Source organism: Tetrao urogallus, assembly GCF_951394365.1.
Source record: "Tetrao urogallus genome assembly, chromosome: 12".
NCBI lineage: Eukaryota > Metazoa > Chordata > Aves > Galliformes > Phasianidae > Tetrao > Tetrao urogallus.
Genome location: NC_136825.1, coordinates 8574045 through 8597385, shown reverse-complemented (window position 1 = coordinate 8597385; position 23341 = coordinate 8574045). Strand labels below are relative to the sequence as shown.

Below are 23341 nucleotides of genomic sequence, written 5' to 3'. Positions count from 1 at the left end.
ATACTAGGAGCCTTGCTGTACATTACAAATTTGCTAGATAACCTACATAAGAATTGTATCACTTGATACCAGCTCTAATGTGGTTTGGTTTAGGCTCTTTGTTCCTCTGGCCACACTGTTAAGTAATTTTTTTATTAAGAGGTAGTCTAGTAACATATGCTTTTACACCTAAAAATCAAAGCAATGAAGCATATAAGTATTGACCAGATATTTTCAGAGCAAACGGAACAGCTCACTTAAAGCCAAAGATGTTCAGGAACACTGTTTAACGATGCCCCTCCTCATCCAATTGCCTTGCAGGTAGGCTCAATCTTTTCTTAAAGATTATCTTAATCTTAACTCATAGCCTGACTATCGTTGTTTGGTTTTTTTTCTGGTATACAACATTTTTGTCTCATAGTTCCAGCCTCAGGAAGTGGGTGTATTTTGAATTATTGAACCCAAGTGACAAGAATTTCAGCATCCTCTGTGAGATGCTGCACGAACCTGAAGCTCTCCAGCAGTCCCTAATGCCAAAAACCTAAATCTCAGAAGTCTCATGCCAATACTGTTTTGCTGGTACCATATGCTGCCCGCTCCATTCAAAAGGCATAACTACTTGCCCACCAGCTGAACTGCCACACGTACTCCAGTGTGTACCAGATTAAGAAACCTTTTCTAGAACAAAAGTTTTTTTGTTAATTTAGCATTCAGTGTTTGCAATTGTAATACTGAATTACATCCAGTCATGCACAGTCAAAAGCACAAGCATTTAATAAGAAACTAAAAATTATTTTTAGAACAGATGAATTAGATGCAAAAAAAAAAAAAAAAGAAAAAAAAAGAAAAAAATAAAGAAATCATTGCTAAGTTTCACTTGGAGAAAAAAAAGTATATGGAAAGCTCCAAACCCACAACTACTAAGAGCTTATGCATAAGACCTCATCTGCTTAAAACTTCACTTAAAACTTCAAAACGAAAACTGAAGTACTTTCTCATCTGTAAAAGTGCAGAAAGATAATACTTAAGTGAAATTAAAATGTTATTTGCATCTTCTCTGCCACATCCACACAGGTTCTCACACAGCAAAACAGCAGCAAATAGCCAGTACACATTCTTGCTGCCATCTAATGTGCATAAGCAAGAAAAAGAGCCACAGGAGAACACCATACGTGAAATGTAAGCACAGTTCATTTGCAAGCTTTGGATAACCACCCTAGAAAACAGTATTAAACTGTTTTAAAATGCATGGAAGTATACATTCAGAGACTAGAATATACATTCATTAAAGAAAATATCTGTAGCTATAATAACAAGCTGATGTTCAAAGGCAAAATTAAAGAGATTTTAGTGAAATAACAGCACTTCTGTACTCCAAGTCAAATTTGAAGACAAAGGTGTTGTGTGCTGTTGTACCTACCTTTAGATGCACTTTTTATCTTCTGAGTCTGTGAAACCTCACTTAAATTACAGTTGGAGTTCATATGCAGCATCTCATAGATCTATACTTAATACAAAATATTTATTCTCTAAGCAATAGATGAATGAATGCTTGAATTTCAAATGTTAATTCCTGAGCAGGGGACCACTGAGTCCCTTGTGCGCATTTGAGCCACATGCTGTCATAGAAATCCACACACAATTAAGAAAATGCATTCACACTTACATCACTGTTGAATACAGTTTTGTTTCTTAGCTTAGAAAAACAGTAGGAAAAAGTGTCCAACAGTCTCAGGGCTGCCTGAATCGCCTCCCTTAGTGTTGTCTCTCAAACAAAGCTTCACATACACAGGGTGAGTTCCTGACACTGTCACATCAAATAATGGTTTGGTAGTTTATTGAATTCAGTTACAGTGCTTCAGGAGAATGCCACTCATTTTCTATAACAGTAGGACTTCCCCACGCTCCACACAGCTACAGGTGTTACCCATCTGCCTACTAAATTTCAAAAGCCTAATTCAAATTTGTCTCCTTTGCTCGTTTGTAAAATTTTACCAGCAGTTCCCATGGAATCAGAACTGAGTCAGCAATCTTTAGTTCAGCTGCACTGCAGTGGAATTTCATCAAAACATTTTTCTTCAGAGCCTACAGACCTGGAAATCCAGGGAACTGTCAGCAAATTCACTTGCAGAATTTTTCTTTTTTCAGAACTAGTAAGTAACAAAAAGGTTTCTGACACTGGTAACAGCTTGACTATCAAGGAAAAACAGTAATGGTTTCAATATCAAAGTTGGCTAACAGTACAGAATAGCAGCTATGCAAGTCTCTATTTGTTGTTTCTATAATAGTTTTCAATTGCTTCTGAATTAAAATACACTACAGTAACTGTGATATCATCTCTGTACATTCTCGCAAGGTCTTCAGGCAGTGTCAGCATCGCAGCAAGTTTCTCTTGGTCCACTTCCCCATATTCATTACTCCCAATTGCGTGCCGTATTAAATGTGTCGCTATGTTCTGGTCCAGTGAGGTGATACCCCTGTTTTTCCTCTGAAGTAACAGGTTGTGCAAATAACCCAAATTAACTGGTTTCTCAAAAGCTAGTTGTGGTTTCTGCACATTAAGCTCTGTAAGGTGTCCAGCAACTAGTTTTACAACCCTTTCATTACTGAGCATCTCCCATAGTCCATCTGAAGCAATAATGAGAAACTTATCCTTGCCTCTTAGTTTATGGTATGTGACTTCAGGCTCCGCTGTTAAATATGGGGGCGTGTGATAGTTTGGAGGAACATACTGATAAATATTTAACGCCCCAACATCAGAGCTATTCTCAAGAACGCTGTGTTGCAATTCTTTACTCCATTTTAGTTGCACATCTCCAAAAGCTCTGGAGGGCATGAGAATGCCCAGTAATCTGTCATTCACAAATAGCGTTTTCTCCTCAGATCTAGGATGTTCTCTCTTTAGTCTTCCGATTTCAGATTCATCATAGGCATTGTGGTCTCTTGTTAGAGGGAGAGTAGACCAAGTTCCATCTTCTTCATGAACCCCTAAAATTGCTCTGCAATCACCAGCATTTGCAACATGCAGGTGAACACCATCAATGTGAGCTACACACGCTGTTGCACCAGAAAAAGCTACCTGAAGGGCAGTGTTTCTCACCAATTCATCTTCCTGGGGAGCCTGAACTTCCAGTGATATGTCTGAGTCTAACCTTTTGAACGCGCTTATCATGGCTTCTTCCAAACTAAATCCTGGCTCAATGTCTAGGTCCAGTAAATGCTGCCAGTAAACTCGCAGGCTCTCAAAATACTGTGAAGTCATTTCTCGATGCTCTACATCATTTGGATGCTTGTGCAACTGCAGAATAGGAATAACTGGTTTCATGCACTCCACAGCAAGCTCCATTTCTTCCAAAGTTTGTTGAGACATGAGAGAAACTGCTATATAATGAAGTAGTCTCTCACTTACTGCCTGAGCACAAGCAGAACCAGCATGGCCATCAAAGACACCAAACATCATCCCCCTGGTCTGCAAGCAAGTGGCTGCGCTCCTGCGGTCTTCAATAGGAGTATTGGATGCCAGTTGGTTACTTTCAAACCTCAACACAGAATTAGTACTTTTACAACTTGAATCCAGTATTTTATGGGATATTTCACCTGCTCTGAGTATATCGTTGATTTGTGTTGGAGACAACTGGAAAGAGAATTCTTCTTCTTCAGTGGAGGTGTGCCTGAATGCTTTTCTCAAGGAGAAAGTATTGTCTAAGCTGCAGGTCCCAGCAGGGTAAAGAAGTGTTTTGGAAAAAACAAGCTTCCATTTTATTTTGTGTCTGTTTGGGACACATATGGAATACAAACGTCCTCTTCTTTGTAACACAAAGGTGTTCTTTGCTGAGCCTAAGATCCAGGATGATACAGTTCTTGACATCATAAGTCACTCCACAAGTAGAAGCAACTCTTTCAATCAAACAGGATGTCCTTACAGTCTGCAATAAAAAAAAAAAGCACACAACTTGCAAGTTTCACAAGATGCTTTCTATACAGCAATTTCCTGTACAGCAATATAAAATCTAGAGCTCACAGAAATGTTCAGAACAGCTATGGATACAAGCATCTAAGAAGTGACCTAAGAAGTGACCTAAGAAGTTTCCATTACAATGGAAACTTAATTACAATCTCTTTGCACATGACTGTCTCTTACCACTTCATTCAACAGAAAAGCTAATTTTTATTTGCCAGGTTGTTTTTTTTTTTTTTTTTTGTCATTACAGCAAGGCTAAGGGGAAGCTCCAACATTACAAGAAACATAACTTTTCAGTGAAAAGCCCAGTGTAACAAGATACAGAGGAAACAAATTCCTCTAAGTTTTTCAGCCTAAGAGGCAATTAATGGCCAGCTTTACAGACTGCTACAGTCCAGCTCTATTAATGCATTCTAAATATGAAAACCAAGAGTATTCAAATCCTACAGGAAAGCTGAAAGAAACAGCAAGCAGATTAACATTTTATGTAACTTGCCATGATCTTCTTGTCTAGAGCAAGCTAGCCGACCTTTCTAATTCTGTTCCAGCTTACGTGCTTGATTCTTTTTATACCTTTCAGGTCTTAACACAGGTAGGATTTCTGCACAGCTGAAGTCAAGTTTTACTGTTTATCACAGCACTGCACACTTAGACAGTACAGAAGTTACACCGCAGTTTTACTGGTGACTTTTACAGCTTCCAGTTAGGCATGCTCATTTAAAAAGCAATGAAAACAAGCAGCAGTGAAGAGCTCTGCTGCCAAAAGCAGTGGAACCTGGGGCATCTGAGGTACTTCTTCTTCCAGGGAAGAGGTCCATCCTATTGCTTCCTCCTTTAAATCAGGTGTTCAAGCTGGGGGAAGCACAAATTGCTGCTAAGCACAACTAGATGCCCCAGGGATTTGAAAAGCTAACTGTGTTGTAGCACTGCAAACACAATTACTCCCAGAACACCACAATGGCAACAGTTACAGTTTTCCAGGAGCTCAGAAGCCACTTGAGGCTGCTGCTGGCATTAGGTGCCCCAGGGCTTAGCCCAGAGGTGCCACATACTACTGCAATACTGTTGTGTTAGCAGGGAACCTGAAGAGAAGTAGCAAGAAGTCAGTCCAGGCAGCTGCATAAAGAATTGTTCTGAGAAACCAGCAGCAGCTAAAAACAAACCTAAACTATTCTAAACAAAAAGCCAACTGATAGAACCCAAGGACTTTACTGAAATCCCATCTGGAAAACAAAAGCAAAGTACACCACCATGGCCAGCTGAGGGGAAGAGCAGCGAGCTCCCACCGCCTGGGGGCCCGAGGAGTAGAGGCTCAGGCTCACGGTGTTACTGCTGCCATCCAGAGGACAGGCGGCAGTGGCAAAGCCAGCGCGTCAGCTCATCGCTCAGCGCGCGCCCGCAGCCTCCTGGGACAGGGACATCTCCTGACAGCGCCCCGTGTTGTGCGGCACGCAGAGTGCAACCCAAACAAAGGTAAGGGGAAGACAGCTGGCACTGCCCGCTCCAACAGCGAACCACAGCACGCAGCACTACCAGAGAAACCTTCTTCACGGCCAACCTCTCCCAGGCCACTACCCACTCTATTTCTTCTCTCTAGTCCCAACCTGCCGAGCCAGCTGGGGCAGAAACAATGATGACTTCTATATTCTTAACTGAAAAAGCTCACAAAAACAGCCTGCTACAAAAAACCCGGCCTTCCCCCGCTCACACCAGCCGCTAACCAGCCTCCCGCTGCCGAGAGCCGCACGGAGCGCACCGCGGCGCGGACTGCGCTGCTGCCGCCCGGCACGAGCCGCGCCGAAGAGCGGCCGTTGCTCGTAAGGGCAGTGCGCCGAAGGCCGTGATGCAAGAGCCGATTACATCAAACTCAGCTCCCCGCACGGCACGCCTACCGCTCCGCACCAACAGCGGCACTTCCTCCTCAGCCGCGTTAGTGCCAGCCGTACAGCCCGAGCTGCCCGCACCGCGACCCGGAGCCCGCAGACGGAACGGCGGAGACCGCTTCCCAACAAAGCGGCGGCCACCCACGGCGCTTACCGCACACCACACCACCCCTCCCCGCCGCCGTGCCCGTGCCCTCGGCCCTGTACACCCACCTCACCCCCGCGGCTCCGTTCCCCGAACGCGGGGCCGACAGCCCCCGCCGCACGGCCGCCACGCGCCTGCACCTCCCGGGCCGTCTGCCGCGGTCCTGCCACGGGCGCTGACTGACGGCCCCGCCGCCCAACCCGCGCCGCCGACAGCGGAGCCGCCCCCCGAGCCCCTCCCCGAGGGATTGCGGCGGCGGGGCGGAGCCACGGGGTCCTGCGGGGCCCCGGCGGGACGGGGCGGGAGGAGCGGCAGCTGCGGCCGTGCGCCATGTTCTGTCGGTGCTGCGCGCCCTTGGAGGGCGAGGTGTGACGGCGGAGCGGCGAGGTACAGGCGGGGGAGCGGCGGTCCCACGTCCTGCGGGGCTGGTGCTGCCGGCTTAGTTGTCAAAGTCACAAAGCGCCTTACAAAGTGTCAGGCCCTGTAAGCTAAGAACAACCGCAGTTGCGGCTCACGTGGCAGCTCCGTTTCCGTGCCCGCTCTCTTGCTTGCCTGTGCTGGCATTTTCACAGAGACCTCGTGCAAAGCTGAGCACGCCAAGGAGCGGGCCTGCAGCACGGTGGTGGATGCGTTAGTGTGCCTTGTGGAATGGTCCCTGCCTCAGCTTGTAGCAGGGATTTAGCAAAGGCGGGCATTTGATAAGACCCGTTCATTTTTTCATTCTGCTGGCTGTTGGAGGTATTGGTATTGAGGCATTTCTCTTGTCAGAAATGCGTTGCGGGTCCTGCATGAGGTAAATGCAAGCCTCAGAATGTCTCCAGTGGGAGGATGGGTGGCCATCATCACGAATCTGAGCTTTGGCTGTTCCTGCTGTGGTTTGGTTTTTAAGTAATATCAGTGAAACTTGCTTTCATGTCAACAGGAAGACCAAAACAAGAAGAGCGAGGTTACCATAGAGAAAAAAATCAGGACGTTATTTTAGCATCTGTGGAAATGATCATTGGACACATTGCTGAACTAAAAAGTCCTCCACGTCAGCCCTGACCAACCCACCAGCTTCTTTAGCTCTTGTGCCATTGCAGCAGTGATAAAACTTCGTCTGAGGGGTGTGAGGAGAGAAACAGGACTGCTCAGGCTTGCAGTATTTTTACCCTCAGGAATATCTGATTAGAATTGTAAATTTCCATGGAAGCAATGGATTGGTTGCCATGGTGCTCAAGAACACAATTTTATTCCAAAGAGAAAAAGTTTAGTTGATATTCTTCTGAAATGGAGAGAAAGATTTAATTTGGTGCTGCCTGTTAGAAAACAGCCACAGATCTGAGCCCCTAGGAAATCAGTGTGTGTCTGTCACGCAAGGGAGGATAGGTCCTGCAAATGACTTGCCCCCAATGGAGGTGGGACTTGCAGTGGCTCAAAGAGTGCAGCGGTGTGCCTAAGATGGCTTTTTGAAGGGAAATACATACAACTTCAGTCCACAAAAACACTTGGATACCTTCCTGCTCAGGGCCTTGCTAAAGAACAGTTGTTTGCTAGGTGTATTTTGCCCTACGAATAGTATGTTGCCTTTTATTGGCTGTATATTACATTTTCAATTTTCACAAAGGGTACCTGAGCACCTTACCTGCAGAGATCTCTAATCAGGGAAAAAAAAGAAAAAAAAAATCATGTATGAGACTGGGAAAAATTAGTTTTCACAATGTCTGTTAAAGCAATTGCAATTCCCAGTTTGGTTACAAAACAAATTTCCAGTCTCTGATCTCCCTATATAATCTAAAACAAATATGCAAACACCAGAAAAGCAAACAAGCTGCCAAAAATGTCAACAGAGGTAAATGCAATGAGCAGCAGTTGGACAACTGTCATCCCAGCTCTTCGCCTTCAGTTAACCCTTGCTGTTACATCAGCAGCTGAGCAGTGTGTCTATAAATGAAGTTGCAGGGGTTGAATTGATTATCCAATTTAAGTGACAGGGCTGGTGTGAAGGCATGTATATACTTGCTGTGATTGGATCTTAACATCACATTCATAATTTTCACTGGGTCTTGCTTACAAACTTCTTCAAATTAAACCGAAAGCCACTGTCACATGAAATGAATGCTCAGGGTTCTGTACCTCTGTAAAGGGGTGTTTAAATTTCTTGAGGATAACTTACCAGTGCAGGAACATCTGCTGGCTTGATTTGGAGTGCTCACATGTAGAAAAGTATGTTCCTTTCCTCCTCTCCAAGTTACACCTTTTTCACCTCCAGCAGAGGAACACCTGAATTCCTGCGTTTAATGTTCCATTCTAATAACATGAAATGAAATCAGTGATTAAAATCTGGAGGTAGTACAAGCAGTATTCCGGAACAGCAGAGGTATAAATGTTCTTTGCCTTACAGCCATGCAGTAGTGCTGGTGGAGTTGATCAGGTCCCATCCATCTATTACTATTTCCTTCCAAGCAGTGAGAAAAACCATGAGGCCCAGCATTGCAGGTGGAGTATGCAGTATGAAGTGTTGTATGTGTGGTGTACGAATACTGAGTGCTGTATGAAGCGGTCACCTTTGCCTGCAGAAGGAATTCAGAGAGGAAAATAGCTAATCTGAAGTACAAGATAAGATCTCTTTTGTTCAGGCTTATCTCTGGTTTTTTTTGTGGGTTGTTTTTTTTTATTTTCGCTGGAGTGGTCACTTTTCTATCTTTCTGACCTCTGAACACCACCAAGAGCCCTGTCTTGTGACCAGGTGCCTCACAACATTTTTCTACCAATGCTTTTGCTGAGCTTAGTTTACACTTGTCATGAGAGATGGTCACGAATCACTGCTAGATCACATCAGCTGTATCAGCTGCCTACAAACCTTCCTGTTTGCAAAGGGTAGAAAAACTCAGGTGATTCTAGGCTGAAGCTATTAAAGCCAAACAGTTAAACGTAATGGAGTGTGAGGTTTATCAGGAGAGGATATCTCTGGCCTGCCAGTGAGAAAGAGATCACAAGTGACGCAACTGCCTGTTGAGTTTGCTTTGTTTTATCTGATAAAGAGGCTTCAAGGACTGCACGTGTACAGCCGGCACCGGGATCTCAATTATAACCACCTATAACTTTAAAAATAATCACGGCCAAAGTTACCGTTTCACTCATCTGCTGTACTGTCACTAAATAGCTTTTAAAAAATTGCGTTTTGAGTGTCAGAAGCAGTGAGGAAACAGGCAGCCACCAGGTGGCATTTCCAGCCTGCTGTCAGCGCTGCTCCATTTCCGTCCCCGTCCCGGACGCGGGGCAGCAGCTGTGCGGCCGCAGCACCTCCCTGCCGGGGGGGGCTCGAGGAGCCGCGCTGCTCCGGCCTGGAGAAGAAAAGGCGCCTTACCGCAGCCTTCCAGCGCTTGAAAGGAGTTCACGAGCAGAAGGGAGATGTACCTTTTGCACAGTCTGATAGCGATAGGACAAAGGGGAGCAGTTTAGGCGCTAGGGAGGAATTTACTCGGAGGGCAGCGAGGTGCTGGCAGTGTTACCCAGAGAAGCTGTGGATGTCCCAGCCCCAGAAGTGCTAATGGCCAGGTTGGATGCGGCCCCAGGAAGCAGGGAGGCTGGAACAGGATGACCTTTAAGGTTCCTTCTAACTTCAGCCATTCTGAGTACGTTTTTTCATGATAGTTTTTTAAAAAAAACAAACCACTGAGAAAAGCTGTAAATAAGATAAAATTGTATTTCTAAAACAAGGTGTAATAAGCATCTCCTAGAAACTGAACGCCTTGTGGGATTCAGCATTTAAAGCTTCTTATAATATCTAAGCTTTTACAGTAATCTTGTGAGCTAAATATTACCCTTCTGTTGTTCATGAGCAAACCACACGTAAAGCAGCATAGCACTACGTTCAAGGTCGTGGGATGGGCACACTCTGTAGATAAGTTTTTTATTTTAGTGGAGCAAATGGTTACAATTGGGAAAAACTGAACCTAGCTTTTGGTACAGAAGCCCTTTTAACTGTGTGTGTGTTTCTCAGAGTGAGAACGGGCTGCAAATACTGATCGGTGCCCTGCTCTGTTAAAGTGCTGCTGCACCAGTGCATGGGTAGTTTATACATAAAGTGATACTGGTTAAATTTCACTCACAAGGCCTAATTTATATCCATAAAACAATTTGGCTCTCAAGTCTGTATTGTTCTTCTAAAAGACCTTTTACACTTTAAAAGGTCTTTTGTGTTACTTGTAATTGGGAAATAAATCATAGCAAAGCATAACAAAAACCTAACTCTGGCACTGGGCAAGTCATCAAAGACGTACAAAATGTCAAATTGTTGTCCATAAGAATAAACTACAATAGAAACTGCTAGTCCTAGAGGGTGGAAAGAATTGTGGCACAGCTTTTAAACACAAGTAGGGGAACAAATGCCCTGAGACTTCAGGGATAACGTATCTGTATTTGCATTATTCTACTATAGCAAAATCAGTACCTGTGAAACTGAAGTCCTACACAACCATATCATTCATTAGTCTGAGATTGATGCATCAGTTAACGATATCAAACTGTTTCTTTGTAAAGGGATTCCTAGAAAAAGCACTGCAGTACGTAGAGAGAGAGCCTGTTCAAAATAAAAGACGAGATGCATACATGATTTTAAAATATCATTTATTTACCTTGGTAAAGAAATTAAGATAAGTAGATTTTTTGCAGTAGTAGTTTTCATAACTAGCCAAGTTGCATTCATAACAGCTAAAAACATTGCATTTCATAATGATTTTTTTTAAATTTTTCCTCTAGCATCTTCCATATAGGAGTCTCAAATGTAAAACAACACTGAATTAGCCCTCACAGTATCCCTGTGAGGTAGATATCAGTGTTACTTTCTGTTCCTCAATTTATTCTGAAATAAACTGAATGTTTTATATCAGTGTGCAAAAAAAAATTGTAGGAGTTTGGTCTAAATTCTAACCTTCCATTCCTCGTCCTGTGCTCTATGCCTACTACTTTTGTCTCCCTTTCTGAAAAGGGAGAACCAGCTGTAGGTGTTCTAGTCTGCCCTTCCCACACTTCTCCCTTTTGCTTTAAGGTTTTACTTAAACGTTATCAGCTTCTTCATTTATATATTTACATACAGATTCTTTGTTTAAAAAACTGAAAGCTAATAAACATTCGTAATTTGTCTGAAATATACAGATTAAGTAAAACATCTGAAACCTAGAAATAAAGTAACTGAAAATACACTGACAACAGGTACAGACGACATCACTATTTTTTCTTACTGGACACAAAGGTCTGAAGAATTTTTTCACTAAGCTGCAAGCAGCAGCAATACAAAAGCACGGCTTTTCTAAAGTGACTATTTTGCAGATGTATCAGGATTCAGTAGAGATTAAATCTCAAATTTGCCAGGACCATCCCTGACCGCTTGCCATGGCTATGGGATGATTTGTGCAGTGATGTACATTCAGTGCAATCAAGATCTACCCACACAAGATCCTTAGGATGAAGAAATCCATGTACATTCTTCAGGGCAGACACTGACGGAGGTCACATTGAAGAGCAAATCACTTCACTGAGGTAGAATGTGAACAATTCAGATAGCCACAAGTACATACCTGAATTGCTACAGATGTTCCTTCTCAACAAACTTAATGAGGGAGTTACAATTACGTATGTTGCATAGGCTAAAATAATTTATGTCTGAACAGTCTTGTGCAATAAACAACATGACCGGTTTTGGATCACAGAGCATTTACATTAGTTATTTGAAAGCAGTTGTACAATAGTATCTTGGAACAGTAATTCTGAAATATATAGTTTTCATATCAGTGCCTTCATGAAGCGAGTACAGAACCTTTTTTGAGTACTGCTAGCCTGTTTTGTGTCAATAGACAGCAAAGATGGTGAAAATCTTCTAAGTCAGAGGGAGCTCAGCAAACAAGAAAAATCCAAGAAAAAATTAAGTCCAGTTTATCCAAATTTCAACTATTCTTTCATCACATATTAGACAATCAGAAGATGATTACCACCCATCAGCACTGATTACTGCCTATTTCCCATCTTATATTAAGTAGGATTTCATCTTAACTCCAAGAGAATGATCCAGATCACAATCAATTTTTTGTACTAAAAGGAGTTCCAGTTAAAAAGACCTAAGCTTGTCTTAAAATTGTGTGATTCAAATAAAACACAGCATCAGAAAATGTTTGTCCCCCTTCAAGTACAGAGTGTTGTTGGAAATGGCTGTCTTGCGTGCTCCATGAGTGATCTGAGCTCAGGTCTATGGTCATTACGTGGAAGCTTTTAGATGCCCCAGGGCCACTACCAGTTTTCTTCAGGCCTTGAAGGAAGCTCGAACTGTTCTCCCCTTAAGCGGCTGAGGGGGGCGGAAGTTATTCACCATCTGGACCTTCTGGTCTTCCTCACTGGTGAAGAGGAGCATGCGGAACTTCTCCAGCTGTAAATTCAAGTGAGATAATTTACTGCTTAAAAAGGCAATTCATGTTAAAGTTGTTGAAAAAAAAAATACCAAAGGAAAATATTCACTACATTAGCCTGTTTTTAAAATATGTTTCAACAAAGAATTTAGTAGTATTAAAGAAAAAAATAGAATCCCTGAATATTGAACAGGCTGACTATTCACAGTCTTTTAAGTTGACCGCATTGCAAAGCAAAACAGTCATTGCTTGTAGATACAGAGTCAAAACCTAAAAGAATTGGGAGAATGTCAGAAGTTTACCTGTTTCTCAGAAATACTGATGGGTTCTTTCAGCACTACCCATATTACACTCTCGTTAAGGGGTGGTGTTGTCAAAGATCCAAGGTATGTCCAATAATCTAGACTCAAAGGCAGGAGACATTTGGGGTTGAAGCTTCTAAATTGAGCTTTTGTCCCCTGGAAGACAATTGATACATTTCTCTTTTTTCTTAAAACAAACGAACAAACAAAAAAAACTTTCAAGTGCAGGTTAAAGTATTTTCGAAATAAAATTAGAGTGATACTAAAGAGTAGGGGAGCAGACGAAGAGCATGTAGTGATCCAGTTGCTTCATAGCAGCTGTTACCTAAGTGTAAGCCTGAAGACAGAATCAGAGAACTATTACATTCTCTTGTGTGGCAAGTGTGACCTCTGCTGCTAGCTGATGGAGTTGATGTTTTTGCGCCGTGGTCTCTACGGAAGTTCAGCTTTCGTCACGAAACGTCCAAAAATAGTGTAGGAAATATATTCTGTATATAGTTTTCAGTGTGATCTACAGATATCATGAGAAGATTCCTCATCTTGTTACTTGAAGTTTTTGATGCAGTGCATCTATTTCAGTAGAAAATCTGAAACTGTGGAAAACTTCGTCTAAAACAATCAGTGCTCTGAGAGAAATATCAGCTTTAAGAATGAGTTGACCAAGTCTAAAAGCAGAGCGAAGTGCATCAGGCAGAAGGCCAGTGCAAGAGGTGCTCTGTGTAAAGTAGTCATCACCTTGACTACTACAGTCTAGGACAAGATTTTCCAGCCTGTCACTGTATTCAAAAATACCTGAAAAGTATGTAGTCACTCACAGAAAGCACTGCCCAGCAATCTGGGGAGCTGCTAATCTGGAGCAGACAGAGCAGTTTACTCCTGGTGGCAAGCTGGCAGACCTTCCATCACTACAACTGAAGTATAACACTTTCTTTCCTCTAAGTGGAAGAGATCACTTACTGAACATCAAAATTTCACTTTGTGTCTACAACCTATATATGCTGTATAGTTGCCTTCATCTTCGGCCTTTCACAAACATGCACAAAAGAACAAATAATACTATGCCTAACACAAGTATTAGATAGAATTTATTTTGCGTATTAAAACTTACACATCCACAACGTGCATTAATAGCCCATATAAATCCAGAGAGGATAATATTCGCACTCATCTAATTGGTCTGCACTCGACAAAGAGCAGCAGACATCAACACTGAGATCTCTTGGACGCATCTGGTAAGGTAGGTTGAGTTACCACTCCAAGAATAGATAGACTAGTTCCCCATGATGGTTGTCCCTTTATAGAGCTTTGCAGCAGAAATAGGCTGAACCATGAGCTTCGACATTTTCAAGGTTAGGCTTTGTGGAAACTATTTTGCTGAGTGTAAGAGCAGGCCTGATGAGTCATGGAATTTTTGACTTTAAATACTTCCTGAGAGGCAGGACCCCTGAAGGACCAGTGGGGTCAGCAGAGCCTTGGGAGGCACTGGAGCTTAGGCAGACATTGAGGTCTGGAGATGAAGAGAGCAGAGATGTTGCAAAAGAAGAATACAACTACAGAGACGTTCTGGTGATGGGAGGATTTGTGGTGGGTGGTTTTCCATTTCTGTTTGTCTCAAACATATGACTTGTTTTAATGATATCCCAGAAAGAAGAAAATCTAAACAGCTTAAAACTTACTTTAAATTTTACCATGTACAAAGCATCAGTGAGTCTGTTCATATTGGCATGTTCTTTTCCAATCTACAATAGTAACAGAATAGACAAGTTAGCTAAGAATGACTGTAATTATGCTTTGAATAGGTAGCATATTGTTTTCTTATCTGAATCTCAAGATTTCTACTAAAGTAGGTTTAACAGCAATTTGCAATGAGTTATTGCTTTCAGTAAGTCATCTGTTTCCCCTAACCACCTCTCAAGTATGTAGCATGGTTCTCAAACATTTGACAGTATAATGCTTTTCATCATGTAAACCTGCTATTTTTGTGATTGTTACCTCCAAGAAAACACCAACTACAGCCAAGCCATCTGGAGCTGCTGCTGCTTCTCCAAATGTTGCATACTTCTTGGCATTCCAGTGAACTAAATGGAGCTTAAAAAAAAAAAAAAAAAAAAAAAAAGAATTAAACACATTAGTGATAAAAACTGTCAATATAGATTTTCAGATGCTTAATAGCAACGGGAAAGGCCTATGTCTTGTCCCAACTCTGCAGAAAATCCTCAAGAACCTCCCGATGAAGCTATTTCAAAGCTATAGATGGCATCAGCCACAATCATTTCACAGGCTGTGATCCTCAGCTGTAGCAGGTTAACTGTGCCAGCTTGGTAGAGATATACACTGCTTTTGAGCATCATGTTTGCCAGTACATCCTTTGTGTTATGCAGGCAGGCAGGAAGGATGTAGTTGAGTGTAGCAGACTAAACCACACAACAGAGTACCACTGGTGGTAGAAGTAGTCTTGTGTGAGCAAAACAGCCTAGCTGTAAGGCAAGCAGAGAAACGTGGACAGAGGGCTGCACGGGGTGGGGAGAAGTTTGGACTTCCAAGACAGGGTAATTAACAGATAAATAATTTCACCATAAGGAATAAAATTCTCATTAAAGCCTGTGCTGACTTAACCACACTGAACTATCAGAATCCTGAGGGAAATCCAGACCCCACTGCAAAGCTATTTGTCAACAGCATGAATTCATCCCATCTGTAAAAAATGTTACCTCACATGGAAAAGGTTTGCCATCAATTGTATGCTCTGATCCCTCACTGTGCTTTGCCCCCCAGTGAAAGTGGAACTGCTTTAGCCGAAAGGGACTCTCAAAGGGGCCACCGCTGATCACTAGGCAGAAAGAAAGCAAAAAAAAAAAAGTATTCAGGGTTTTTAGTTTCCTGTTACTAAAGCCTAACAACTGTTAGCTGCTGGTTTGTACTACTGTGCCTTTCCTAGTTTATAACGTAAAAGAGGTACATCATCCAGGTATTTTAAGGGTTAGATTTGTTCATGGAAAACAGCTGAATTCATGTAAAAAATAATTTGAAACAAATATTGAGTGGCTTCATAAATTGTTTCTGAAAGAATACATTTGACATAGGAACATACGGAAACTTTTTAATGGTTAGGCTTCTCCTTTTTAACACAAAGCCTAAGTTGAAGACCAAAAAAAAAAATCTTAAGTACCTAAAACATCATCAATGTGCTTCTTTTGTGCAGAAGAGCCTAAATGCACTGAGCATCAGATAGACAATCCAGCTAAGTATTTCCTCTAAAGAGTATTCTTTCCAGTAGAGGATATCTGTATTCTGCCTCCTTGAAGTATCTTATCCCATAAAAGAGGTAATATAATAGCTTGTTCTTTACACAACACCATTTAGAATCTCACATCACCTTACGAAGACAGGGAAGTGATACAGAGAAACTTCATACATCATTTAGAAAAAACACTTAAGATGAATTTTTAAGATGCCAACCATAGATACTCTATCAGTGGCAATTCTTTTGTGCTTTTATACAGCACTGAGCCAATTAAGTTTTGCTCAGCAGACAAAAACTCAAAAGTTTTAAATTAAAAAAAAGAAGTACACTTAGCATGTGTAAGCTCATTCCAGTCTATAACATTAAAAATAAAAAAGGTACAGTTGCAGCATTGTGTATGCTCCCACATGCATCATTCCAGCTGTTCTTTGTACATGAAACTGGCCTTCCCACAGCGGTGCTCATAGAACTGAAATTAAACACACACTGTCCAGTATGTTTCACTGAACTTAATCGAATGCATCACCTGTTCCAATGCTTTAGGAAATCTAGCTGTGTTGGATTTACTGTCAGAATTTTGTTGTACCATTTATGCAAAGCTATGAGTCACTAAATCTATTTCAAATCAACTAAAAACTCTTAAACCACGTTTGTTCTCCTAGCAATCGTCTTCCTGCTAAGTGTAATTAGAACATGGTACACGCATAACGTAAAAAGGGCAGAGGTCTTTATTGCTGCTTGTGCTCTCACTGTTTACAGTGATGCATAGTGCTCTTAAATTAAACTCCTGAAGTTGGATAAAGTTCACTGGTATGTAGATACAGTTCAATTTAGAACTGCATGAAAGTAGTTAGCAAGCTAAGATAATATTTCCAGAAAAAAATTTAGAAGTTCTCTGTAGGATGATATCTTAATGCATTTTTATGCAATAAGCTTTTGGAAACTGAGCATTTAGTCTTCCTTTCAAATTCAGTAGCTACACTTGAAAACCTGACCATTAATTTGGCCACTGTTCAGGTCCATTCAAGATGAGGAATGTTAGAATTAAGTAGCAGGAATTTTAATCCCCTGACCCTATTGCAAGAGGTTTCCAGCACAGACAAATCACAGGAAGTAACTTGTTCTGAGTACCAAGGTCTCCTATTAATCTAGAATTGATAAACACACTCAAGTAGAAGGTGAAATCAATTGATAGGTTAAAAATTATTCACAGTATTTTTAAATGCTCACGTCTCTATTTATCAGAGATGCTTTGTCTCCATTCCAATGCTGCATTTGTTGGCCTCCTTCCTTCCCCTCTCTCAGATGCAAAAGCAAGGCTTACCATGGATGTAGAATTAATAGAAGTAATCTCATTTATATTTTTGCCAAGAGCTAGGGAAAATATATATATATATACAATGGCAACATCCACAAGCTGCAGCCAAATCAAAATAAGCTGAAGACTGCAATTTCTAAAGAAGTTGTACTGCTATGAGGCAGTAAGAAAAGAAGAAAACACAAGCTAATAGATAATGACTGGTCCAGATAAAAATAGGTCTAGTGCAGTACAGCTATGATGGCTACACTGTACGACCTCATCTCTGATAATCCCCTTCCTTATCCGGCCTTGTGGATGTAAACTGGGGAGTGAGCCAGACAGCACTAGCATCCCAGTGCGGACTGTCGTGGAAGCAGTGCACTGAGCAGTACGTACCTGCTGTCCTGCTGGCTGCGGTCTAGCAGTGCTGGAGATCTGCATGGATTCCCTCTCCAGCAAACTGATAATCCCTATATAAAAGGAACCCCTCCAAACAAACATTTTCCCAGTACAAATGCTCTTTCTAATACAGAAACTATTCAGCCGTGAGGTATTTAGTGCTGTTAGAGAGACTCAAATGAAGATAAGGAATAATGCTCAAGCAAACAAAATATAAATGGTTTTGTTTGCATACTTTGTTCTAAAGTGAAACTATAAGTTGTATAAAGTATACTATAGAGGATGTACTTCATCGTTTCTCTCTCTAAACCATAACATGTCGTTCCAAGGTAGCTGGTTATGCATTAGTCTCACCTGTCTTGTCATCAATATCTTCAAACTCAACCATAACTGAATGGCCATTGTTGGAGATGTTGAGAGATGTGCAGGACTCATAGGAGATAACAAGTGGCATCAGCTTCGGGTCATAGACTGCTTTTGCAGAGATTATATCAATAGGTGACTGACGGTTCCCTTGGGCAATAGGATAAGACTTGTGCCACTCTGCAGGTCCTTCAAAACCAAAGAAAAGAGAGCACATTATTTTCTTCCTACTACACACACACACGCAATCATTTCAGGATTTCATGAGGCTTGAAGTAAAGCTTGCTGAGTACTAGTGACTTGAAAGTTTGGCATTTGACAAGCTCATTTAAATTCTGAGTTTTGCGTTTTTATTAGCACAGTGTGCAACTAGATGGGGGATTGAAGCACATTATACCAAATACACTGGGGAAGCCAGAGCACATTAACAGACTGCTGCACCTTCATTTACTTGCACTACTAATCTTTTGTGGAGTCAGTAATTACATTTTTAAGGTGATCCGAAGTCCTCCCAAGGTGTGTGCAGATGTAAGCGCGCTTGTAGGTACACATGCACTCCCTCAAAGAAACAGCATTTAATTCTTCCTAGGGAAGATAATGTAAAAGCTCCTGTGATTCAAATTAGATGCAGATGACTCAATCTCTTTGCTACTGACTATGCAGTTATTTTTAAAGTCATTTTAGGATTGCAGTAAATCTTTGGAGCAGCTTCATTCTTCACTCATGCCCATTACAATATCTTTCTGCCCTGAGCAAGAAGTACAGTGTGGTAATTAACACTTCTGGACTTACTGAACCCAATAGAGCAGGGTGAAAGACCAATTTAGTAACTTTGCTCTCTCCTGGCAGAGCTGGAACACCATCATGCTGTTTGAGATAATAAAAGCCTCTATGTATAAAACAATTACTTCTGACCCCTTTTTTTCCACTTCAGTAGAGCAGGAAGCAATTCCATGCTTCCACTGCTCATATTCAGGAAATATAAAAACTAACAGTTTCACTTGAAGATTCCAAAGATTACTATTATTTTTTTAAATGGCAGCATTCTCACCTAATTCCACAAACTGACTTTTTTGTTTTATTTTAGTAAGCACACCCTCTTTGAGAGTAACTAATTCAGTGATCTACTAGCCTCCTACCTTCAAGATTTCTGAAAAGTTAGACATTAAATAGTATGTTTTCATCAACCTGCCTGTAACGATTGGAGTTTAAATGCTGTTACACAAGATTAGACAACATCATTTACTTCTTATAAGCTTTGCATTAATATGTGTGGCTTTATTAATAGCACCTAGATGTCTAAATATGTAACGGCACCCACTGGCACTATGCAGCTTCACTCAGTGTTCAGGTGAAGTTGGTTTTGGACCAACTAGCAGTAGAATAGCTGCTGCCAGGAGCCTAACAGAGAAAGAGAGGGGCTCCTGGAGGTTACGCAAAAGATGGGCCATTGGACAACAGCAGTCATTCAGCCATCACGCTCTGCAAAGGTACAGGTGGCATGAGACACTGTCGTACAAATCTTTCAGTAGTTTCACACATCCTCTCACTCTGACACACAGTTCTGTAGGTGGGAAGCAAGGGAGGATGACTAAATTAAAGACTGCCAAATCAGAAAGCACAATTTGTTCAATAAGAGATCTCCGATACTGATTTGTGCAATTTATTCACTTTCCAGAAATACATACGTGATTTTATTCACTTTAGAAGCCTAGATATCACATTTCAACAACTTCACAGAATCAGATCTATTACTGCTCTACTAAGTCTTCTAAGAAATGCTTTCAGAAAGACAGACAGTTAATCATTTTCATAGCAGCCTTTTGGAAAAGGACCCATCTGTAATATCTGCAGCCTGAGGATAAAACTGCTCAGCACTGCTTCCCTCTATTTAGGAGCAATAATTGCAATAACAAAAGGCAGCAGGAATAAGTTTGTACATCTTTCAGATACCACCTTCTGCAGGCAACCTATCATCAACCCAGTAATTAACTAGCTGCTGTTTATACTTGACGCTTGCAGACGTAGAGATGCAGGCAGCTCTGCAGGACTCAGGCAGCAGTTCCAGAAACAAAACGAATGGGGGAAGACAGAAAGATGCAGCACGGAAATGCTATGACCTACCGTCATCCTGCCCATATCCCCAACTGTGGTGGCCAGTCATAACGGGACAGCTGCACCCCTGCTGAGCTCTCAACTCTTTGCCAAGCACTGCTGCTTACCTGCCTTTATAATGGCTCACCGGGGGATCGGGTCAGCCCCTTAAAGACGCAGAGCAGCCCGAGCAGCTCCGGCAGGATGGGAACAGCCAAGTTTTTCCCGCTCCTCCTTGTGCTAACACAGTGCAGGGAAAGGAAAGGGCAAAACCCGGGTCGCTGGAGTCCAAGGGCTTAAGGAGGAACCAAGATCGTCTGGGGGGAACTAGAACGAATGTTTGGGAATTAAATCTGGGGAAAAGGAGCAGTTTTTACTCATTCTGCATAAGGAAGCAGTAGCTTGCTCTGAGCATTGGGCATGGTAATGTGCAGATTGTAATGGGAACTGCCCATTTCTCCTGTGTGCTCTGCAGGGATGAACATCACCTGGCTTCTGCCTCTGTTCTTACTCTCTCCAGCTGCAAAAGAATGACAGATGTTGCCAGTTATTTGTAACTACAGCTTTGGAAGCAATGCTTAGATGAGATGGAGAACATTCTCATCTCAGAAAAGTGATTTGTGCTACACTTAAGCAAGGCAGTACCAGACCAATTTAAGATAAACTGGCAATCTGTTTTGTTGTTGTTGTTGTTGAACATAGAAACCCTTTAAAGGACAAGAATGTAAGTAGTGTACTTCTATTAGGAAACACCCTGGCAGACTAGGGAAAGGAGATGAGCTGTGAATCAGTGATGTGCTGTAACCCACTAGTTGCCTGCATCTAGCTACAGAGCTACAAGGAGATGCACAGTCTGTACTTTAAAAGCTCTTGGAACAGTTTTGTAATAAGAAACATGGTTCCTTGGTAGCAATTTTATTAGATCTAAGGAGATACCATCTGTTAAGGCAGCATTTTATAAATACAATATTGATTTTCATAAAGACAGGAGCACACAGATAGGGATCCTTCTATTATGCAATGAAGAAAATGGGAAAAAAATCAATGAAAGCATTTTAAGCTTTTTTTTTTTCTATTCTTGTACTGCCTCGTAGCAATACATTTCCTTTTTCAGGAGCTTTCTGAGAGAGTCAGCTTTAAAACTTCTGAGATTTACGGGTGCAGGCTAAATCACTCAATAAGGGATGCTGTAAAGGTATCCACGTGGCAGTTTTACAATGACTTACTCAGATCCACTCCTCCATTTACTTCTGTTTAACTTGTGTGATGTGCTGAGGTCCCTGAGCAGAGCAGGCAGGCAGCAGGTGCTGACCCTGCAGGTGTGTCTGTGCAGTACATGGCCTGCACTTGTCCTGCTGCCCTGGCACTGGGTTAAAAGCTCGGCTGCTTACGAGGACAAAGCAGCTGGGAGAAAACTATGATGCTTCTCATTCTTCTTCTGGTGTGGCTCTGATTCAGCAACCAGATGTAGGCAGGGTCAGTCAGGCAAATAACAAATAGATGTGGTGGGGAAATCAACCTGCCAGTGAAAAGAAACGCAAGAAGAATTTTGCACCTTAGTGAAGAGAGGCCAGAGGAAAACTGTATTTTAGACAAGGAGCACTTCATTCAAGAGGAACTTGAAAACTGAGGCCCAAATTATGCTCTCAGGGCACAGTGCATCAAAGTGGCCTAACGTGTATGTGTGTTTGATACCACTCAACACTTCACCTTTTATGTCTTCACGTTCAAAAGCACTAAAGATGTGTATTTCAAAGGGAAAACAATGAGAAAAGAGAAAACATGCTGACAACATGACAGGAAGTGGACTCCGCTAAGCGGGGTGTAAAGAGCTGACTTAGCAAAGGTGAAAAGAGGAGTGACAGTGCATGAAAGATAGAAACAGACTGAATGAAATAACAGGTATAAAGATAGCCATATCTCTGGTATATATTTGTTTATATACGCAGTACTTAATGTGTTTCCCTCATCTTTTTTTTTTTTTTTTCTTAATGGAGGCAAAAATTAACTTTTCCTTAAGGCTAGGATGATACGCTGCATATACAGATACCGGATTATTCTTTAATCCCAATTCCTGTTGACACTGACTGCCTCTAATTGTGGATTTTCACTGCCCTGAGCATATCATTTGTCACTTTCAAAGTTGCAGTAGTAATCAAATTATGGTCTTAATAGTACTAGTTTTTACCAGTGATAATTACATCACTCTGATTAAATCCAACTTAAGGAACTGAGAAGCAGAGAGTGGTAGATGTTTAATGGGTAGATTTCTCCATTGAGAAGCTAAAAATGAGGTACCCCTGATTTCCACAGATTTCCTGCAGATTCTGACTATACCTCAAAACTTTCTGCTCAGCAGTGAATGATAGGAAGGCAGAATTCCATCCACCATGGTGAAAAGTTTCAAGAGGTCTCAAAAGAATAATTCTGTCTTCCCTCAGTCTTCACAGCTAGCATTTTATTCCTCTTGAAAAGAGAAGCAATGATGGATGAGCAGTGCAGCAGCCTAGGACAAATACATGGGTTCTTCTTCTAAACCTGTCACCGCATTGTCATACCAAACTACTGACACTTTGCATTTCCTGTTCCCAAATACAGAATAGTTGTTTTTGTTTTTGTTTTTTTTTCAAATAATTTGAGGTCCCATTATTGAAATTGCTATGTAAGTACTAACCATTACTGTCAAAAAGCTACAAGGAAATTAGGTTGCCAAATTGTAATTGAACACGTAAAACTTTGAAGATTTGAGAAACTGATTTTTTAAGGTGAGCTGTCTCTGTGACACAGATCTGGTGTCATTGGGAAATATTCACAGAAGGAGACTGTGTCACTCGGGGACAATGCTTTTAGTAGATATTACTGTGTCACTGTAGAGCGATGGAGCTCTGTTTTAGGAAACATAAAAGGAAGAAAAGTCACTGTGTTCCAAAGTGAATGGCTGAAGGGTATTCCAAGAGCATTTGCTTGCATAACTTGGCAATTCTCTTTGCTGAGCATCTTTAATGGTGGCAACACACATTTGAACAACCTGACGTGTGCCTTCTTAATTTAGTAGATATGCGTCATTGCTTTTGAACAAAATATGACAGGAATACAATCAGTTTGGACACAGGCTGCTCACCCCAGAGCCTTTGGAATACAGTAGATAGGAGCAGATGAAGCGTTAAAACATTCATCACTCCAGAGCTTGCCTACACCTCAGGTTCTTGAGAGTATCTGGTTTATCCAGACAGCTCATCTCTCTTCTTGTATTGCCATTACTGATGCTGCCAGTTTCCTAATGGGTGT

At 41.7% G+C, this 23341-nt stretch overlaps 2 protein-coding genes across 2 annotated transcripts; both read right to left on the bottom strand.

Moving 5' to 3' along the window:
• Window positions 1–2245: 2245 nt before the first annotated feature.
• PDP2 (pyruvate dehydrogenase phosphatase catalytic subunit 2) lies at window positions 2246–3850 on the bottom strand (the record flags this gene model as incomplete). The annotated part of the gene is made up of 1 exon (XM_079541482.1): window positions 2246–3850. The coding sequence occupies one exon, from the start codon at window positions 3848–3850 to the stop codon at window positions 2246–2248; it is 1605 nt and encodes a 534-aa protein (XP_079397608.1).
• Window positions 3851–12248: 8398 nt separating this feature from the next.
• CA7 (carbonic anhydrase 7) lies at window positions 12249–20123 on the bottom strand (the record flags this gene model as incomplete). Its single annotated transcript, XM_079541550.1, has 7 exons — window positions 12249–12371; window positions 12654–12809; window positions 14330–14392; window positions 14646–14741; window positions 15365–15483; window positions 17951–18148; window positions 20084–20123. 7 exons carry the CDS (start codon window positions 20121–20123, stop codon window positions 12249–12251), a joined length of 795 nt encoding a protein of 264 aa, XP_079397676.1.
• Window positions 20124–23341: the final 3218 nt, after the last annotated feature.